The 20,330-nt window shown below is 37.4% G+C and overlaps 2 protein-coding genes across 2 annotated transcripts; one reads left to right on the forward strand and one right to left on the reverse strand.

The window, feature by feature from the left end:
- Positions 1–320: 320 nt before the first annotated feature.
- LOC578423 (protein FAM98A) lies at positions 321–11,766 on the reverse strand. Its single transcript, XM_030998605.1, has 10 exons — positions 11,638–11,766; positions 10,885–11,033; positions 9,075–9,209; positions 8,329–8,414; positions 7,726–7,917; positions 5,943–6,059; positions 4,244–4,343; positions 3,331–3,413; positions 1,423–1,512; positions 321–543 (listed from the first exon to the last, which is right to left on the reverse strand). Exons 1-10 carry the CDS (start codon positions 11,691–11,693, stop codon positions 418–420), a joined length of 1,134 nt encoding a protein of 377 aa, XP_030854465.1. The 5' UTR covers positions 11,694–11,766; the 3' UTR covers positions 321–417.
- Positions 11,767–11,854: 88 nt separating this feature from the next.
- Positions 11,855–20,261, forward strand: LOC578485 (26S proteasome non-ATPase regulatory subunit 8). Its single transcript, XM_778649.5, has 7 exons — positions 11,855–12,000; positions 15,424–15,496; positions 15,944–16,046; positions 16,536–16,629; positions 16,883–16,981; positions 17,964–18,149; positions 18,703–20,261. Exons 1-7 carry the CDS (start codon positions 11,893–11,895, stop codon positions 18,832–18,834), a joined length of 795 nt encoding a protein of 264 aa, XP_783742.2. The 5' UTR covers positions 11,855–11,892; the 3' UTR covers positions 18,835–20,261.
- The last annotated feature ends 69 nt before the right edge of the window (positions 20,262–20,330 follow it).

A 20,330-nucleotide genomic window follows, 5' to 3' on the forward strand; every position in this document is an offset into this window, starting at 1 on the left:
TAGCGCTCACAAATCATTTTTCACCTCTTCCCAGAACTCAACCTTCAATCTGAGTATTCTTATCTCAGCTCAAGTCACAGATCTTACGTTTGATTATTATTATTATTAATAATATTATTAGGCATTTAGCTACGCTATTCATAGTACACTATATCACAGCGCTTACAATAATATGCAATATAACAATATAACCACAAATTTTAACATAACATTGAACAAACAAAAATAATAGCGAATCAAGTAGGAAATAAATAGGTTTTAAGGAGTTTCTTAAAGACATCCACTGATGGAGCAGCTTTTATACTGAAGGCAAGTTTATTCCACTCCATAGCTGCTGCAACAGTGAATGTGCGATCTCCTGCCTTACTACGAGCCACATGAAAAGTCAATCGAAATGGGTCTGCATTGGAGCGAAACTTAGATAAATTCTTGATGAAAACTTAAATATAGATGCCAAAAGGCTCTGAATTGTAGTTGACAACTTACCACTTTGCACCCTCCCTCCTCCTCTGCCGCCTCCTCCCCTGCCTCCTCCTCTACCTCCTGTAGAATTTTAAAAAAAACAGAAAATGAAACCATGTTGCTCAATCCCGAGTGTATTTTCAAGGGTCTGTTTCAAGATTAGAAGCACTGTGAATATATAGTTTGAGAACATTCTCTGTATAAAAGGGTACAGCCTGCAGCTATCTATCTAGTCTGAAATTAATAATGAAGAATAATCCACTTCCACTATATCAAGATAGGGCAAATTTATTACAACATAAGTGAGTAATCTGAGGCATGCCAGGTAAAATGTGATGGAAACAAACACTTATCAAAGATTGTGTGTGAAGTATCATCATTATCATCATTTATTAAAATCAGCATTTTCTCTCTAACAAGGGTTTACTGACTCTCACCCCATGATGACACCCACTCCCTCCACTTCTTCTTGTCTTGAGCATCCTCCTCATTTTGACAATCCTAACTGCTTTCTTTCTTCACCATATCTTTCCATGAAATCTACGGGCTGAATTTCCACTTCCAGATTCCATGTTCTTTTCACAAGTTAATCATCTTACTTTCTCAACACATGACCCCTCCATCTCAATCCACTTCTCTTTACCACTTCTACCACAGCTTCTTCCAGACCCAACCTTTCCATGAGCTCACTTCTGTTCTTTCGATCGGACATTTTCACACCACTCATCTTCTATATCCTGGCTCTTTCTGTTCTCCTCAAGATACCTCCTATTGTCTTCACATTCCATACTTCTGAACCATATATCATTGCTGTTCTAACACAAGCCCTATAGATCTAGACAACTGATTTCTAATACAGTGATACAGAATCAGTATTTCGCTTACAACCACTGAATATATATTGGTATTATGAAAAATAAATTTTGATTAATTTCATTAGAATGACAAGCCGAATCTCACCTCTGCCACCCCCTTCTTGTCTTTTCTTGAATGAGGGCATTTCTTTTGGGGCGGTATAGCTTCCTGGGGTCTCCCTCCCCGATCAGGAACCTGATAAAAGACCAAGAACAATCAGAAAATTAAGCTATTTGAAATTAATTCATGAATTGTCATTTAATTAACATAAAGACAAAAAACAAAATGATACAGGGAAAATCAACTTTGTTATGGAAAGATTTGGGTGAAAGTGGGAGTCATCTTTTATGTCCCAGTTCTGTTTTATATAAAAACTAGATGGAATTTTGACTGCGCGCAGTCGAAAATGATGCCTCCGCCATAGAGCAATTTAAACAAGTTTGGAGTTTAGATCTCCAGTGGTTCTTGAGATATCATGATAACAATCTCAATGTATGGAATTTCATAAGTTGACCTCTGTGACCCTTGACCTTTGACCTACGTGCTCCAAAATCTAATCAGATTGTCTTCCTATGGTGATACACACTATCATTAAGTTTGAAGTTTAAATCTCCAGTGGTTCTTGAGATATTATGATATGGTGATACATACTATCATTAAGTTTGAAGTGAAAATTCTCCAGTGGTTCTTGAGATATCGCGATAACGATCTCAATGTATGGAATTTCATAAGTTGACCTCTGTGACCCTTGTGCTCCAAAATCTAATCAGATTGTCTTCCTATGGTGATACACACTATCATTAAGTTTGAAGTTTAAATCTCCAGTGGTTCTTGAGATATTATGATAGCAATCTCAATGTATGGCATTTCATAAGTTGACCTCTGTGACCCTTGACCTTTGACCTACGTGCTCCAAAATCTAATCAGATCGTCTTCCTATGGTGATACATACTATCCTTAAGTTTGAAGTTTTTACATCTCCAGTGGTTCTTGAGATATCATGATAACAATCTCAATGTATGGAATTTCATAAGTTGACCTCTATGACCCTTGACCTTTGACCTACGTGCTCCAAAATGTAATCAGATTGTTTTCCTATAGTGATACACACTATCACTAAGTTTGAAGTTTAAATCTCCAGTGGTTCTTGAGATATCATGATAACAATCTCAATGTATGGAATTTCATTAGTTGACCTCTGTGACCCTTGACCTTTGACATACGTGCTCCAAAATCTAATCAGATCGTCTTCCTATGGTGATACATACTATACTTAAGTTTGAAGTTTAAATCTCAAATGGTTCTTGAGATATCGCGCTAACAAACTCAATACAAGGAATTTCATAAGTTGACCTCTGTGACCTGTGACCTTTGACCTACGTACTCCAAAATCTAATCAGATCGTCTTCCTATGGTGATAAATACTATTCCCGAGTCTTAAGTTTAAATCTTAAATGGTTCTTGAGATATTGTGATAACGGTCAAACGGGACGGACGTACGGACGTACGGACGGACAACCCGAAAACATGATGCCTCCGGCACCACCTTCGGTGGCGGAGGCATAAAAATAATGTTGATATAGGAAAACAATTCTGGTACGATTTGTATTTTCATCATCAATTATAATAATATCACATCAAGTCATACATTTGATAGGCTTCACAATACATCAGAATCATGTGTTTTGGGGGTCTATTTTTAATGCCTGTTTATTTACACCCAAATTGTTTCTCTTTCAACATTAGGAAAAACTTTAAGTCTAGGTGATGACAATGGATATGGCATCTAACATTACACCCCCCCCCCCCTTTTGATTAAGAAAATTTGGGACAAAAAGAAAATTTAGAAAAAAAGGGTATAATAGGGGTAAAATTAGGAGGAAAAAAAAAATTGGGAAAAAAAAAAAAATTGGGAAAAAACCAGGAAACCGATTTAAATTGGGTAATTAGCAGGCCTGCAAAATATAAATTTGAAGGTAAGGTTACATCCGGTATTTCAGTTGGCCAACTTACCGTTCCCATCATGACTTTATTAATATCGCACTGTGTGTTCTTTCTGGCTGCTCCACTACTGGTCTTCTTCATCTTGGCAAGGTCTGTAGAGGCGATGGAATATATTGGACAAGAGATGAGGAATTAGTTCACAGATTGCACAAAGTATATTTTTCAAAATTGAAGAAGACAAAAATCGAATGAGTTTGAACTGATATGCATACCCTGAATTGATCCGTTTTCATATCCCTTACTGTACACTGTTCTGTAAATAAAAGTCAATAGTCACGGTTGAGACATGGATATCACATGTATGCTACAAATTCTTCCATAATAAGCCGCACAATGGCACTCATTAAAACCGGGGCTATTATATGATGCCTATTGAAAGTTTTTTTTTTTCTTCTTGCATAGCACTTCAGGACCAAGAGCACTGCGATTCTGCAGTCTGATAATAGAATTAAAGTCTGAAAAATTACAAACACTACCACTACATGATGTCTAAAAAATGGTTCTAGGACACCTACCCCCTGGATAACCACCCCCAGTCAACAACCCCTTAGGACAACCACCCCCTAGGATGACTACCCCAAGGACAACTACCCCCTAGGGCAACAACCTCCTAGGATGACTACCCCCTGGGACAGAGGATGGTTGCCGTAAGGGGTAGTTGTCCAGGGGGAAGGGGAGGTAGTTGTCCAGGGGGTAGTTGTCCAGGGGGTAGTTGTCTTAGGGGGTAGTTGTCGGGGGGGGGGGGGGTAGCTGTCCTAGGGGGTAGTTGACTGGGGGTGGTTATCCAGGGGTTGGATATCCAGGGGGTAGGTGTCCGGATACGATAAAAAATATTTAGCTGTTTGGCAAAATGGTTCTAATCATATCTCAATGTTGCACTAGTTTGGAACTATTTTGGAAGGTTACAGGCTGTGACACTTACTTTCTCTGGCAGCCATCATGCTAGCAATGGTCACAGTATTCTCTGAAGTCAGCCCATTCCTTCTACTTCTGTAAACACGGGAAAATTCATTCTCTTTGTTCTGTCAAACATACAAAATAAAAAAATAACATCACTATTTGATTTTACAAAAATATTTTTAATAATTTGAACATAACATAATACCTACATAATATATTTTTTTCTTCATTAGTTTCTTCAAAAGTTTAATGATTAATAATAATAATAATACATAACATTTATTAGGCGCTTAATACTGATGTTTCTAAGCGCACAGTGTTCTGATTAAGAGAAGACTATAACCCGTAGAATTAAATTAGAAGAAAAAGCAAAAATACAAAAGTAACATAGATAAGGTAAGAAAAACAGTGGCAATCAACTAAATAAAGACAAATATGGTGCGCACCTCCATTGACCGACGCACAACTGCAATTTACAATTTGAAAAGATAGGTTTTGAGTAGAGATTTGAATTGAGATACAGAGGGGGCGCAGTGAATAAAGGCGGGCAGTTTGTTCCAGAGAGCGGGGGCAATAACTGAAAAGGCGCGGTCACCATACCGGGTGTTAGTGCGGGGTCCAGGTGTTAACAGTAATGTGGAAGATGAACGAAGTGTTCGTGACGACGTACGGGAACGTAAGGATATGAGATCGGAAAGGTAAGAGGGGGCTAAGCCATTGATAGCTTTGTAGCACAGGAGAAGAATTTTGAAGGATATGCGGTGGTGAATTTTAAGCCAATGTAGTGAGTTCAATATTGGAGTTATGTGCTCTGATTTACGCGAGAGAGTCACAAGCCGAGCAGCGCTATTCTGTACCCTTTGAAGTGGGACTAGATGTGACTGAGGGAGGCCAGAAAGAGAAGAATTACAGTAATCGATATGGGTCGAGACAAAAGCATGGACTAATTTTGAAGTTGTGGGTCGGTCAAGTAGCCTCCTGATTCTACTGATCTTATATATACCAAAGGAAGCAGACTTACAAATATTACTAATGTGTTGTTTGAAAGTAAGATTGCTGTCAATATTTAAACCAAGGTCACGCACAGAAGCACAACAACTGAGAGAGCCATCACTCATAACAAGATCAGGAAAGGGGTCTGAGTTCCGAAATTTAGAAGTAATATGAATCATTTCAGATTTTGAATCATTAAGGCAGAGACAGTTTTCAAAAGACCAGGTTTTGATTTCATTGAGGCAACTGGTGAGTTTGTTCGCGGCTACTGTCCTGCTGTTTGGGTGAAGAGTTACATAAATCTGGTTCTAAACATTTACAATTTCTTTTCTTATTCTATTTCATTTCCAGAGAGAATTGCACAGCCTACTAAACAATAATAATGAATACAAGGAATGCACCCAAAACTAGTAGCTGTATGAAAACAATTTTCTGTGATACACAGCTATCTTTATAAACTGATGAAAGATGAGAGAAATAAATAAGTTTCAACATTAATTCTTAATAGGAATATACAATCGTTTATTTCAAATTAAATATACATTTCTTACAATTAGTCGCATATATCAAAGCTCTCACTACAAAATATTTTTCTGACTTTACTAGCTATCAAAGCTGGATTGTATACAACTGCAATGTTCCATCTCTGTCAGATAGTTACCATGTTAAGAGTCAAAACCAAGGTGTAATCCCACAAAAGGCCCTTGCATATCAAAGCTTGACCATACCTTAGCTCTGTCTGACCATGTAAAGGACTGGACAGTCACATCAAGCCGCTTCAACAACATCTGACGTCTGATGCTGTATTCTCTTCGCATCTGCTCGTTGATGGTGTCCAACGTTCCCTGCCAAAAGTAAGATCAAAAGGATAAATGTGTTACATCATCAAGACAAATTCAGATACCATACAGGTAGCTAGCTATCTTTGCCTCATATCAACTGTCAACAAAATCTGCAGTGTGCTGTGCACAATCTTGAATCAGTTTATTATGATTAAAAAAACATCGAACATGCAGCCCAAGAGCTAAAAATATACAATTTACAAAATAAAATAAAAGGAATACATACAAATCAAGATGGAAAATTAATATATCTAACACAATACTATGCTACTATTCTCACAATTATGAACAGTTGCCACAGACAAACTGTTAAAGAGGGCGTTCAAAATTACGTACGCGCTGGCGGACGGTGCTATAGCTGCCTCTTGACACCAACAGCTCTTACTCAGATGGCATGTTCCGATAACTACACTGGCGGGAACGTGCCCCTTTAATGATAGAGCACTTGTGTAGCATTAGATACTAAACATGCTGAAGTATGATGGTGCAAAAGAATGTCCAATTAGAATTTGAGAGTAATGTTTTGAATGAATGAAATGACTTTTTTTAAGAAATACAAAGTGGCAGTGTTGTCAAATTCTATTTTATCATTACTCTATTCACTATTGAATTAATCACAGACAAACAAGAAGCTGCAAAGACAAGTATATGTATCAGACACCAATAAGAAAGTGATCAGTAATGCCTCTGTCTTCATATTCAAGATTTGGGGCTTTAAACCTGCCTATGAAAGCAACACACTAACTGGGCTTTTTGAACAAGATTTGAGGTATCACATTCGTCACAACTCAGGTGGCATCTTGAATCACCTCAGAATAGCTGCTCAAAGGTTTGAAGGAATAAATCAACATGACATTAACTATTTGATTAAAACTTTAATGTTTAGAAGATTAGCTAGGATTAGAAGAGTTGTGGAGTTCCAGAGAACTGAATGAAAACGTTTGAGGAGCAAATCACTCTGAGCAAGGCTCATCAGAAATAAATAAAGGTTCACATTTATCATGTTGAGACACCATCCAGCTTGTGAGAATCCCCCAAATCAAAAACAAAATCAAAATTGTTTAAGACAGGTAAAGGTAATACATATTTTTGGGAAATTTTGAAAATTGGGTGTATAGTGAATCTTTACAATTTTTATAGATTTGGATGCCCCTGTGGATGTATTGATTATAAGCACCAACAAAATTAGCCCCTAAAATACTTCTATTTTCGAGAAAAATTGAATATAAAAATTTACCGGTACTCCCGGTAAATTTTGATAAATTTCAAATAGCGCCTATGGCCGTACAATGGTAGCTGCGACCATGAAAATCTCAGAATATGTAGTTGTGATACACAATTTCCGAACGGGAATAGCTAATCGGTCGATTTTGGTCAAGAAACATTGTTTCATAGCTAAATGAAGATCTTGACCTTGTGAGGGAGCTATACAAGATAAAGAGTTAATTATTTACAATTTCATAACTTTAGACTCGATTTCAACCGCGACAACGATCAATGAATATTGTAGGAACGCATATGCTTCCAATATGTTAAATTGAACCAAATTCATGACCCCATACCAAAACTTTGTAATACCTTTAAGAAGATCTTAGATAGAAAATTGACACACCTATGGAAGTTAAAAGACCGCCAACAAGAAGGCAAAGAATTTGAAGAACTCACTCACCCACTGCCCTGACGTTAGATTCCACTTGAAGAGGGGCTTTCCCACAGCATGCTTGGAGCTGGCGATGACAGACTTAAGTGTAACCTCCAGTTTTGTGAAGAGCGTGATCTCGGTTACATTGGGTGGAGGCTTAGGTAGTTTGAGGAGCATGCAGAGATTCTTTAGGCTCCTGCTGCTGGCCTTCCAGTGTGCCTGCCAATTGGAGAAGAAGAAGAAGAACAAAAACATTCTGAACATTCTGAAGTTGGTCATCAGCAGGGTGGTTCTCTGTATGTTGCCGCTGATTATTCTTGCTTGATACTGATCAATACTCGACTGGTTATTCTTGATTTTAAAAATGAATTTTTTATCCAGTTGAATAAATTCAAACTTTCATGACATTCAACTTTCACAAATTGTAAACAATGATCTTCACAGCAAGAACTTTTGCGAATTAAAAAAATTAAGTGTTGGTCAGTGCTTCCTGAAAGTCTAAAAAGTATGAAAACTTCTGACTTCAGAAAAATACTTAAGATTTCAAAGACTCCAAATTTTGTAAGTTCAACTCCTGATTTCCAAATTCCAAAACATAAACAATATAAAGATCAACTATGATTAGCTTACATCTTCAGCCGGTGCAGTACTGGAAGGTTTAGTTGGTTGTCTAACTTGAATCATTTTAGCCGACTGTAGCTCCGTTATAAGGAAATCTGGAGAAGAAAAGAAATCACACAGAACAAAAAATGGCTGAAATAGTTTTCTTTCCCAGTTTCTGATGTATTCATGTAACCCTAGTCAATGCTGGAGCCCGGAGGACAGTGTTCTAGTATTCTGGTATAAGTATCTGCAGGAATAGTATCATTACATAGGCACTGCTATATGTTTTCTCTTAATATATAGAAGCTTGCCTAAGTAAAATCAAAGGTAGAATTACTTTGCATACTATTTTGCACCTTTCTTGGCTTATACCCCTAATATGGTTTGTGAACAGCTTATAATACTACCTTTAAAGCCCATCTGTACTAGTGTACAGGAGGATTGGATCACCTGCAAGGTCACTGGACAGGTGATTTTCTCATCAAATCAGCTCTCAATTAACTTAATGGGGGACCGAGGGTCACCGATTACGCATTGTTTGTTATATAGAGGGCGCAGGTAGCTATGAGTAGTGCAGTGGGCCTTTAACAAACCATCTAATGAGACTACATTGACCAAAAATAATTATATTGCCAGAGTTTTTGTCTCAAATCATCTGAAAAAATGAGCTAGTTAAAAACACTAATCTTTTTACTATTTCATATTAAAATAATATGATACAGCACACTTGTATGTAAGAATGACGCATACAAATGACTAATAGTTTTCCTCACCTAAGAGTAGTAATCTGTTAATCTTGTTGCCCAGTCTGTTGATCATTTCTCCTTGTGTAAGGACCTTGTATGGGCAGTAGAGCTCCTTCAGGAGCCCACTGAGCTCCAGTTCAAAGGAGTCCGCATCTTCAGCACCTACATATCAATTATCAAAGATGGAATACAATATAAGAGATTTGTCCACCTGATCATCTCCCCCTCTTTCCTCTCTCTCCTCACCCCCCCCCCCCCCCTTCTCTCTCTATTGCTCTGGGTAATTGAGCACATACATGGAAAGACATCTGAGCTAACTTTAACTGAGGGGATATGCATTTTTAGAAGTGTATTAAACTTCTTTTTAAATAGTTTGTTTCAACATATGTTTGTATCATAAAACACAGAATAAGCTTTTTGAATATTTCATCTGTATAGCAACTATAAATAGGGTGTCTGATCGCGCACCCGATGTTGTGTGCTAAAATTCTTCCCATAGAGATTACACGCATCCCTATGCAGTCTACGTGCATTGCGCGACCATGCAAAAAAAGTCAATTTTTTTTTTTCAATTCGAGATTCAAACCTTTATCTGTTGTGATCCTGAAGGTGATAATCAATAAATGAGGTGTCATATGAAAGAGCAGGTAAATTCCAATATTTCTAAAGGGGCGTAGCCCCCGAAATTCTAAAAATATCTTGGTCAAAACAGCAATTGAAACATTGTGTCCTGGCTAACTCTGAGGTTTGTCACTTTTGAGATATGACGCCCCGATCGATAAGTAGTCCCAGTCCTAAGGAACAATTCTATGTGCTTATATTTTCGCTAGCCCCCAGGGATCACAACTGATAACAGTTTAAAAATACCCTTCTCGCTATTTGGTGGATCAGCTAATTAGGGGGCGTGCGCTCCGCTCAGTCCAAACCATGGTTACATCGCGTAACATCTCCGCGCACGAACGAAACCCCAAATTCAAGTATGGGTGGCCATTCGCGGCATAGAACCCGGAAGTGAATGCACGTTATAGTCAATGGCAATATCTCAGCGATATTGCCATTGACTATAACGTGCATTCACTTCCGGGTTTATTGTGCGACGAACGCCAACCATACTAGTCAATGGCACATGTCGCGGAGACAGCGTAGCTCAAGCTGCAAGTCGCGGATTGGCTTAGCAGCATGCGTACGATATGCATACGCTTGCATATCGCGCGATACAGCCGTTTGGCTAAATTTAGCAAAACAACATCACTCTGCGTAGACGTCTTTTTCGTCGATTTTGACCAAAATGATATGAATATACCAGCGTTTTGGAGGGGCTGTAACTTTAGATAGAAACATCGGTGAGACTTGAAATTTGAAATGTATTATTCTGATAACATCTTTTATTCAAATATCAAACAAAAATGGTGAAAAACGATCCCAAATTGAAAATTGAAAAATCGTTCAGACACCCTACTATAAACCATGAATGGACAACAAAACAGCAGTTTATGGCCAACAATGCAATACATTTTCCAGTACAGCAAATAGAATTATCCCTCTTACAAGTTAATACAAAAGATGAAGGGGTAAGAGGAGGCGGGTGATGATGATGAGGATGAGGATGAGAAGGATGAGAAGGAGGAGAGGGAGAGGGAGGAGGGGGACTGGACAGGGAGAAGGGGATGGGGAGAAGGGGATGGGGAGAAGGGGATGGGGAGAAGGAGGAGGGGAGGAGGGGATGGGGAAGAGAGGATGGGGAGGAAAGGGGAGAAGAAAGGAGTATAGAGAAGAAAGAGGCAAAGGATAATGGAATGCCTCGAGTGATAGCCTATCCCAAGACTAGATGACTTACAGGAAGTTGGTGATACAGAAGCTTCTAGATCACAAATACTGCATAGCTGAGAAGACATCCATGCTACTACCCCAGTGAAGTCTGGTGAACTTGGACCTGCTTCTACAGAAGCCAGGAACAGGCTCTCATCTAAAAGTAGTCCTTCATACCTATGGAATGTGACAATAAAAAGTAATTGTTTGGGTATTCTCTAAAATTGTAGTCACTGCCACTCATCTAACGTACGAGGTTTCTAGGGTATATACAAACTCGAACTCCTTACCGGTATCTAATGTGGTCATGGTAAATCCTATATTTCCTGGGGGGGGGGGGAGGGGGGGGGGGGTACTCACATAGTCTAGTCATACGGGATGTGCCGCTCTAATAATGGGGCACAAAAATCCCTAAACATGGGTCCCATTTTCAACAAAAATAGCCCTAAGCATAGGTCCATTTTTTCAAAATTTCCAAATATTTTTTAGTGTTAAATAGCAAACATCCAAAAATTGTGAAAAATGGGCTCGAGGAAAATCCCCCCCAATGGGTTCGAGGCTCGAGCGGCACACCCCTAATTTTTGGGCACCGTTTTTTTTTGGGGGGGGGCAGCCCTGGCTACGCGCCTGATTTCTTCCTATTTCCCTCTCCAGTTCCATCTTCTCCTCCTTCTCCTGTCAATTAATTCACCGGCCTTTTCTCATGATTAAGATTATGAATGCTTGGCTCAGTTTTACCTTGGCTTGTATTTTCTAAACTTCTGAGTAGACAGAAACTTACCCAAGATCGCCTAAACTGTCCAAAATGTCACAATTTTGAGCACTTAATGACCCCATTATTGTATCATATAAGGAGCTGATCCGCCACGTTTAATGCTGTTTGCGGACGGGACGTCGGATTTTAGTAAGCCGTCGATCGTCGAAAAGGGCTAAATTCTGCTGCTAGCTCTGTAAACTCTGTCAGCAGCTGTGGGTCGCTAGTAGAATTTGCAACCGCAGATGGCAGCAGACCATAACGAAAGAAAGAAACGTGAAAATGGCGTCTTTGAAAGCAACAGTGACGATGTATCAAGAATTAAACAAGGAATGGAAGAAGAAAACGCCCGATCTAAACAAATGCGGTGAAATATTGGGAAAGTTGAAGGTTAGACTCTATGATTCTTTGATTTTTTTGTATCGTTCTTTATTAGTTCGAGAGATATTAGACAGTATTTGTGGCTTGGAAGAGCTGACTCATTGACGGATTGTATAGTCCCGTTCGTAAGGATACAGGTTGGAAAATACCCAGTTGTCAAATATTTTCATTCATTCATGATTTCATTGTTCGTTAGCACCTCCTGTACATTTTTCTTTGCACAGAGTAACAGTTTATTACTATTCAACCTCTGCACGCTAGTGAATTTCTAAATATTAATAATTGTAATTTCAATTCATTTCAATTGTTGTTCATTTTCATTTTGTCTGTCTCTCTCACACATAGCTGCATAGACCGAAAACTTCAGTCTCTCTAATCTTCGGTTGTTCCACTGAGACTACGTCTGGCTCCACTAGACCTCCGATTATAGAGACTGAAGATTGTCCTATCGGGACTGTACGGAACCAATGGTTCGGTTCGGCAGGACCGCGATGAATGAGATATGCTACGAGATTTTCACTCTTTACATCCTCACACATGCTGCAATATGACAATAATTAGACCTCTAGAGTCTAGAGTCTAATTAAAAATAACATATAAATAGCTTATTTGACTTACGATAGCTTGCTCATTTAGATCCTAAATTAATGATTAATCCGAGAAAGTCTCGTCGTCAACATTATCCGTCTTGGTTTTAGTTGATGAATATTAATTTTTTCTTTTCGAACGTCCAATAGCTACCGTAGCTACATACGAGTCGGCCCGGCTTGACCAACGAACTCCCACGAAACGAGTGCTCTGATTGGCCATTGGCTATGTTTTGGTAGGTGGACCCGGAAATATATCGGCCGCCGGGTAATATTTCGAATGCATGAACGTACTGCTTCGCGGTTCTGAGGTACAAATTGGATAATTCATATAAGTAAGTCCGTAAATTATTTATTTAATATTAAGTTATCAAATTTTGATAACTGTAATTAGGACAAATGACATATCGACCTAATTTACATCTGATTTAGAAATCAGGAAATTAGATCTAAATAAAGAAAATCGGGGGAGAAATGTCGGTAACGAAAAGCTGTTACGCTGTGGCTCTAATTTACCCCCACGGTACGAGATCTCTGGGTTGCCATCTGTATTGGGGAATGACAACAAATGTCAGTTTTATTAAAGAAATGACCCAAATCAGATGGTTATTGCTGTCTAATAGCTGCATTACTATCCTGGCTGTGTATTAAAAAACTGTTCTATTGTTTCTCAACATTTCAAGCACCACCGTACAAAACTTAAGAAAGAAAGAAATAATAATTTTACCAAGACATTAAAAGAAAGAGATGCGATGAAATTGGCAACAATAGTCAAATTTGACTAATAGCCATTATAATACCAAACGAACAACAACAAATAACGGAGTTCACTAAAAATCGGTACTTTAGTTTAGTGACAATTGATGACACCTAGATAGCATTAGCAGTATCTTTCCAACTTACCGATGGCGATGTTAGAAAGAATATTTTGAAAATTCAAATCGTGAGTTTACTGTCAAACTTGCCGATTAGCCACTTCGTATTCATTGTGTGCATTAGTATACTGTATACTTGGTCTGAGAATGAGGATCGTCCTCATAAACGAGGATATCCTCATAAACGCGAAGAGGATGCGTCCTAAATAATAAGGATTGTTTGCATTTTTGCAGACGTTTTTTTTCATCAGCGCTCTGCGGGTTTCGGTGCAAAAAATGGATTCCCCGTGAGAAAATAACCTTAGGTCACCGTCTACTTTTATGGGTTGTCCGTCTTCCCGAGGATTTATCGCTCATAATGTGAAAGTCTCTGTACAAAGTCAATGTTAAATGCATCAGGAAAATCATCGCGAAATCCGATTTTCACATCGCCAGCGCGCCGATCAAAAATATGAAACGTCTGCAAAAATGCAGATGATCCTTTTTTTTGAGGACGCATCAGTCCGTGTTTACGAAGACGTTCCTTATTCTCGGATCAGCGCCCATACTGATTAGCATTGAGTCTATGCTTTGCTGGAGCGGTCTCTCTCTCCTTTTCAGCCACTTTATATATTGTGACTCCTGGGGGCTGTTTCTCGAAACCGTCATAACTACAAGATCAACGACATCTCGCCACTGTCACGCAAATTGTCAGCTAAGTGTTTCATGAAGCCGTCTTTGCCAAGATGAGCGACAACTTCCGCGACAATGAGTTGTCACTGCTCCGAACCCGTCATATCTTTTTAATTGCTGTAAAGCACCATTACAAGTAACCCTGTAAGTTGGGGCTCTGATCAGATCGAAAGATCGGAGCGACACCCTCACACCTATGATCGGTATCGGATCGGAAGATCAACAACAAAAATCGGCCGATTTTTTTTTTTTTTTTTTTTTTTTAAATGACGAAAATTTTCAAGTTTTGGGCTATCAAATGCTCAAAAAAAATTAATGGCTGGAATTATTTTGTCATTTGGAATTGTTGTAGACCATGTTTGTTGATATTTGGTGCCTTTTCATGACTTTGAAATTAGTAATATTGGTCTAAGAGCAGAGGCAAAATATGCGGTCCGCCATCTTGGATTATAATGTAGGTATTTTTTTTTTGCCAATTTTTTTCCGATCATTTCAATTGATCGGCGATCAGAAATTATTTTCCGATCACCCCTGATCGGATCGGTATCGGGGGCCGATCCGATGATCATTTACAGGTATGCTATAAATGATGAAATAATGAAATATAGCTTCTTGAAAAGACTTGATGCAAAATGACTAGTCCATTGGTCCAAAGTCAACATTGAAGCTCATCTGGTTGAAATTTTAGGTGTTTTTTTCACAACAATGCAACCCTTTTTCTAACCGTGTGTAAGTACGGCGGCCGAGAAGTGGAGGTATTGATAGTAACTAATTAGTGCATTAACTATTCTATTTCCAGGCTATTTTTTGTCTTTTTATGAATTGGTTTGAAACCCAAATAACATTTTTTTTCTCTCTCTCTCTCTCTCTCTCTCTCTCTCTTGTTTATTATTAAGAGGGTATGTGAATGATCATCATTCAATTTGATGAATATTTTCTGTTGAATTCAAAGGCAAAAATAGAAGTCTTTATGATTGGAAATTGTCCGGACACCCAACCCTCATCATACTAAATATATTACTTACCAGTTACCAACATGAAAAATGAAGAAAAAAACCCAAAATATTTATATTGTGCAAATCTATGAATGACTGAAATTACTGATCCAGCTAGCCAGATATGACAGCACTACCATATCATCGAGAGTACAAAATAGGAATGGCATTAATTCAAGTGCCGCAGCGGGCTGAAAGCGGACTGCTAGCAAGACATTTGTCTTGGCAATATTGATATTGACAAGATATAAAGCAAAGTGGTGTTATCTTTTTGTTCCATTTTTCGTCTCATTTAAACTACAGATTGCACTTCTGAAACTCTCATTTCTTCCAACAAGCAGCAGTCAACCAAGCCAGAAAGAATTATTAATAGCAAGTAAGTTGAAAGATCTCCCATTAAATCTCTACATCCTATTGGAAGTTTACAGCGAGAGGTCCTAAAGCTGAGAAGTGCTTAAAGTATGTCTCCCGTGCAGGTGCACTAAATGTTGTAACTCTTTATTGTATTTAGAAAGTTTAAGTCAACTGTAATATGAAGATTAAGGAACATGGGAAAGATTCAAGAATTTCTCTTGTATTATATGTGGTTTTCATCTGTATGTAAGATCTTAATGACTACCCCAGTCCAGTTAAATTTTAAACTTGCCAGTTGCCTGAATAAGGCTTCTCGAATGCTAGCTTTGATGAGATTTGATGGAAAAAAGAAATTTAAGAAGAGCTGTAGTTTAGAAAATAGGAGAAATAGTTCAACTGTCTTAACAGTTTGCTCCCTAATTGTTTTTATTTCTAATTATTACTTCCTCTTCTCTCTTTGCTATGATAGGAGAGGTTCTAGAGATTGGTGTTAAATGGAGTGTGAGCAAGAGAGATGTCCAATCATTTGAGAGATACATAGCACAACTAAAGCCGTACTATTTTGACTTCAGGTGAGTTAAAAGAAGCGACTAGAAATTTGGTTAAAGAACCAGAATATGTATATATATATATATATATATATATATATATATATATGAAGGTATAATTTGACAGCAAAAGTGAAATATCACAATACATTTGTTAATTTTATGATTATTTTAAGTCCTATTATGTTTGGATTGTGAGGAAATCATGTTTTGTTCTCAATTTTTCTCATATTTCTTTGGAGATTGTTCTTACTGTTTTTTTCATTTTCTCCTTTTTATTGTACATTGAAAAACAGTTACAGCAGCTGACATAAGTGATGAGACCTTTAAACCAAATATCCTATGTAACTTAAAAGGAGTTCAGGTTCACTAACAGAATGTCTCCTCTTTTGGCTCTTGATTTTTCTTCTCTATAGTGCTGCTGCTGCTTATAAAGCTGTTTCAATATTGCAACTTCTTATTTCATTTTCTCATGTTCTAATAATAATGATGTGACATGTTCTTTTTCTGTAGGGAAAGCATGCCAGTTTCACCATACAGATATGAACTACTTGGACTAAATCTCCTGAGATTATTGTCTCAGAACAGACTGGCTGAGTTTCACACTGTGAGCATCTATTTCACATTTTTTAATTTTAAAGATCATAATCGTTCATGTTATGAATACAATTACATTTTATTGTACATTATCTTCTGTGTTTTTATTATTGTATAATGGTACACTATTGTTATTGTTGGAAATGTTCTACTTTGTATCAAGATGAAAATTAATTTTTTGTTCTAAAGTCTTAATTTTTATAGCCAAGCAGATATTGACATGTATGGTTGTAATTCTTTATGTCATTTATTTTTTCCTATAGGAGCTTGAGTTGTTGCCTGCTAAGGATCTTCAGAGTAATATCTACATCAAACATCCCGTATCAATAGAACAGTACCTCATGGAAGGCAGCTATAACAAGGTAAACATATAGTTTGTATTCTTCTCCCACCCAAACCTATGCTTTGAGAGTTGCTACATGAGCAGCCTTAACAGTGATGATTGGGCAAAAGTTGTATTTCGGCTTTTGTTCTTAATCGGTTTAAATCAAGATATCACCAGTAAGTCATGATAATGGGAGAAGCCATCATTTATTTTTTGTTAGCTTTGTTTGGACAAAATAAAGTTTATTACATTGTAAACATAGCCTCTGCCAGCACCTGTGTATTAAGCATTTCAACTTCATTTTTGCAAAATCAGTTGATAATAATAATAATCCGTTTTTGTATATAGCGCTCTATACACCGATCCAACGATGTGCCTAAGCACTTTACAGATATATTATTACCCCTGTCATCGGATTCAGGCTTACCTTCACACAATGTGTGCACATTTTCCACTCCCTGGGGAGCTTTTTGATTTTGATGAAAATCCAATAGTTTCATGAACACACACCAAACTGAAGCATCTCAGTTGAGAATACCCTAAACTCTTAAGTCTTTATTGGGAAGCCTCAAACTTAAAGGTATAGACCAGTTTTGGAAACGCCCCCCTCTCAAAAAAATGAAATGGAAGCTCTTATGACCAATCATGTGAAAGAATATGTTTTGACTTATATGTGATGATACAAATTTTGCCGGGAAACCACTTACTAATTGATGTATTTGGTAAATTATCATATCAATCCGGCCTGGATAGATATCGGAAATGCACTTCAACATTGAACATTTCGGCATATATTTCTGCTTTTTTCTTAAGGATTGCCATCTAAACCTCTGTAGGCAATATTTAAACGACATTGAATGGATATTTTGCACCCCAAACCCTTGAACCGCAACCTTACCACTACCAGTATTTACCTTTAAGAGTCCTAATTCAGAATTCCTCAAATTCAAGCATCTCAACTGAGAAACCTATCAAGTTTCCCCAACGTCATCATGTTCCAACATTTCATCCTCATGCAGGTATTCCTGGCCAAGGGCAATGTGCCTGCAGACAGCTATAGAGTCTTCATGGACATCCTACTGGAGACGATCAGAAAGGAGATAGCAGCGTGTGTTGAGAAGGCTTACACCAAGATCTCATTCCAAGAAGGAGCTAGACTTCTCTTCCTATCATCATTACCTGAGGTCAAAGCATTTGCAAAAGAGGTGAGATCTCATTTGAAATGTTCTATGTATGCTACACTCTTTCATAGTCTTTTACATCTCCAGTTTGGAATTCTAATTAAGAATGCAAGTCATTTGGGACTTAGTGTTGATATTGTCAGTTGACTTGAAATATGTTTCTTCTTTTTTGTTTACAGTATAGCTTGAATAATTTTGAAGAAAATATTCTTAATTAAACCATGAAAGTTGAGTTTTGTATTAAATGTTCTTAAAAGCTTTTTGTCAAGTTTTGATATTTTGTAGGTTTTAAATTCCTTTGTGTCAAGTCAATATTCCCATACAAATTTCACTCTCATAATTCCAGGCGTGTTGAAATGACTTAAGTTCTATAACATTTGTTTCATTCTCTCTCCCCTTTTTCTTGCTGTCTCTTTACTTTATCCTCTGCTCAAATCTTGCCACTTGCCTGTCCCTGTCTCTGTCCTCAATGTCCTATATCTGATCAACATATCATCTCTCTCTCTCTCTCTCTCTCTCTCTCTTTCTCTCTCTCCTTTTCTCTCTCCCTCTCTCCATATTCTGTTGCATCTTGCAGAGGGGCTGGGAGCTTGGAAGTGACAACTGCTTTCAATTCCAGGAGGAGAAGAAGACTGATGACGCGATCCCATCTTATGAATTAGCACTGCAGGCCATAGACTACGCCAAGGAGTTGGAGATGATAGTATAACAGGGCCAGCACTCTTGTACAGTGTATTTATATTGTAAAATGTTAAAGTCAAACACACATTTCTGTGTAACAGAAATCACCAATTTGTAACATGATACATCATCTTTTATGTTATGTCATGTGCCTGCTCAGTTAAAACCCCAATTTACCTCTCTCCTGCCAACTATCTCTCCGTAATGTTAAAAAGAAATAGGATTTCCTTTTGTATTATGAAATGAAACCTTCCATGCTCCCAATATAGATTTGCAATGCTGGACGTTGTAGCCTTGCTGAAAACACAAGTCTGCGTACATTCATACAAAGGTATTGTCTAATTGTTAGTACACACACATTGTAAATTCACATACCCGTTGTGAGGCAAACCATTGTTGCAATTAATATTGCGATAAAAACAAAACAATAGCTTTATATAGATGGACATACTATATTTTCATCAAAGTTATGGGTCTCTAGTATCATTAGCAAAATTGAATGCTTTTGTTCATTGTCTTAAAATACATTTTTTCAATAAACATCAAAAGAGTACTTTTTGCGCCAGTTACTTGTTTTCATGTTTTTTTTTCTATGTCATAATAGTAAGTGTAAATTAATTTTGTTTGTGGACCCTATAAAAATGGGACAGTCCAGTAATAGATGGTTTCTAATACTGTTAAACATTAAACAAGGTACAAGTTAATCATAAATGATTTGAAGAATGTTGAAATCTTTGTAAGTCAGATATCTACTTAATTTGTATGATGATTTGAAGCAGAAAAAGTTTAACACATTCTCTTGGTGGTATCGGGTAAATTGATTCATTTCCATGAATCTGTTTTTTCTGTTAACTTGAATTATGAGTAGAATTCCTCCCAGATTCATGCAACACACTTTTTTAACAAGCAAGAAAATATGCAATTGATGATGGATTTTTCAGATACGCATATCTCTTGAGTTTGATAAAAGTTTATGTATTATGTAGAAAATGCATTTGCTACAGTGAATATTTCACTGACATTTTACAAGCAGAAGTATTACATCTGCTTTTCTTGCCTGTGATAGCATTCAAAATAAAAGTGGTATGTGAATCTTATATCAGAGATACTTGTTTTCAGACAAAGATATTTACTTGAAATTTGGCTTTCTCACTTGAGACCAGTTTTATGATTCTGCATATTTATGTGAAGTCCATCACACAAAAGCCAAAATTTGATGTATAACATGTCATGAAAATATCTCCTTTTTAAAGAGTTGTGATGTTCACTTGTGGAATCTACCTGCATCTGTAGAGTACCAATTTTATACTGATTACTAATTCTCTTTTTCCTTTCAAAATACCACTTTCTTGGAAGGTTTCTGTAAAGCAGGCATATTTTGTTCATCTTATTTTTTGTACACGTTTTAATTTTTGTTCTTGTACATGAAATAAATTACAATGGAATGTTAAGACAGACTGATCTTTTCCTCATGTATTTTACTTATCAGGAATGCGTTGATTTATTTATTACACGACCATAATT

This window comes from Strongylocentrotus purpuratus, unplaced genomic scaffold, assembly GCF_000002235.5.
Source record: "Strongylocentrotus purpuratus isolate Spur 01 unplaced genomic scaffold, Spur_5.0 spur5_scaffold_5, whole genome shotgun sequence".
Taxonomy (NCBI): Eukaryota; Metazoa; Echinodermata; class Echinoidea; order Camarodonta; family Strongylocentrotidae; genus Strongylocentrotus; species Strongylocentrotus purpuratus.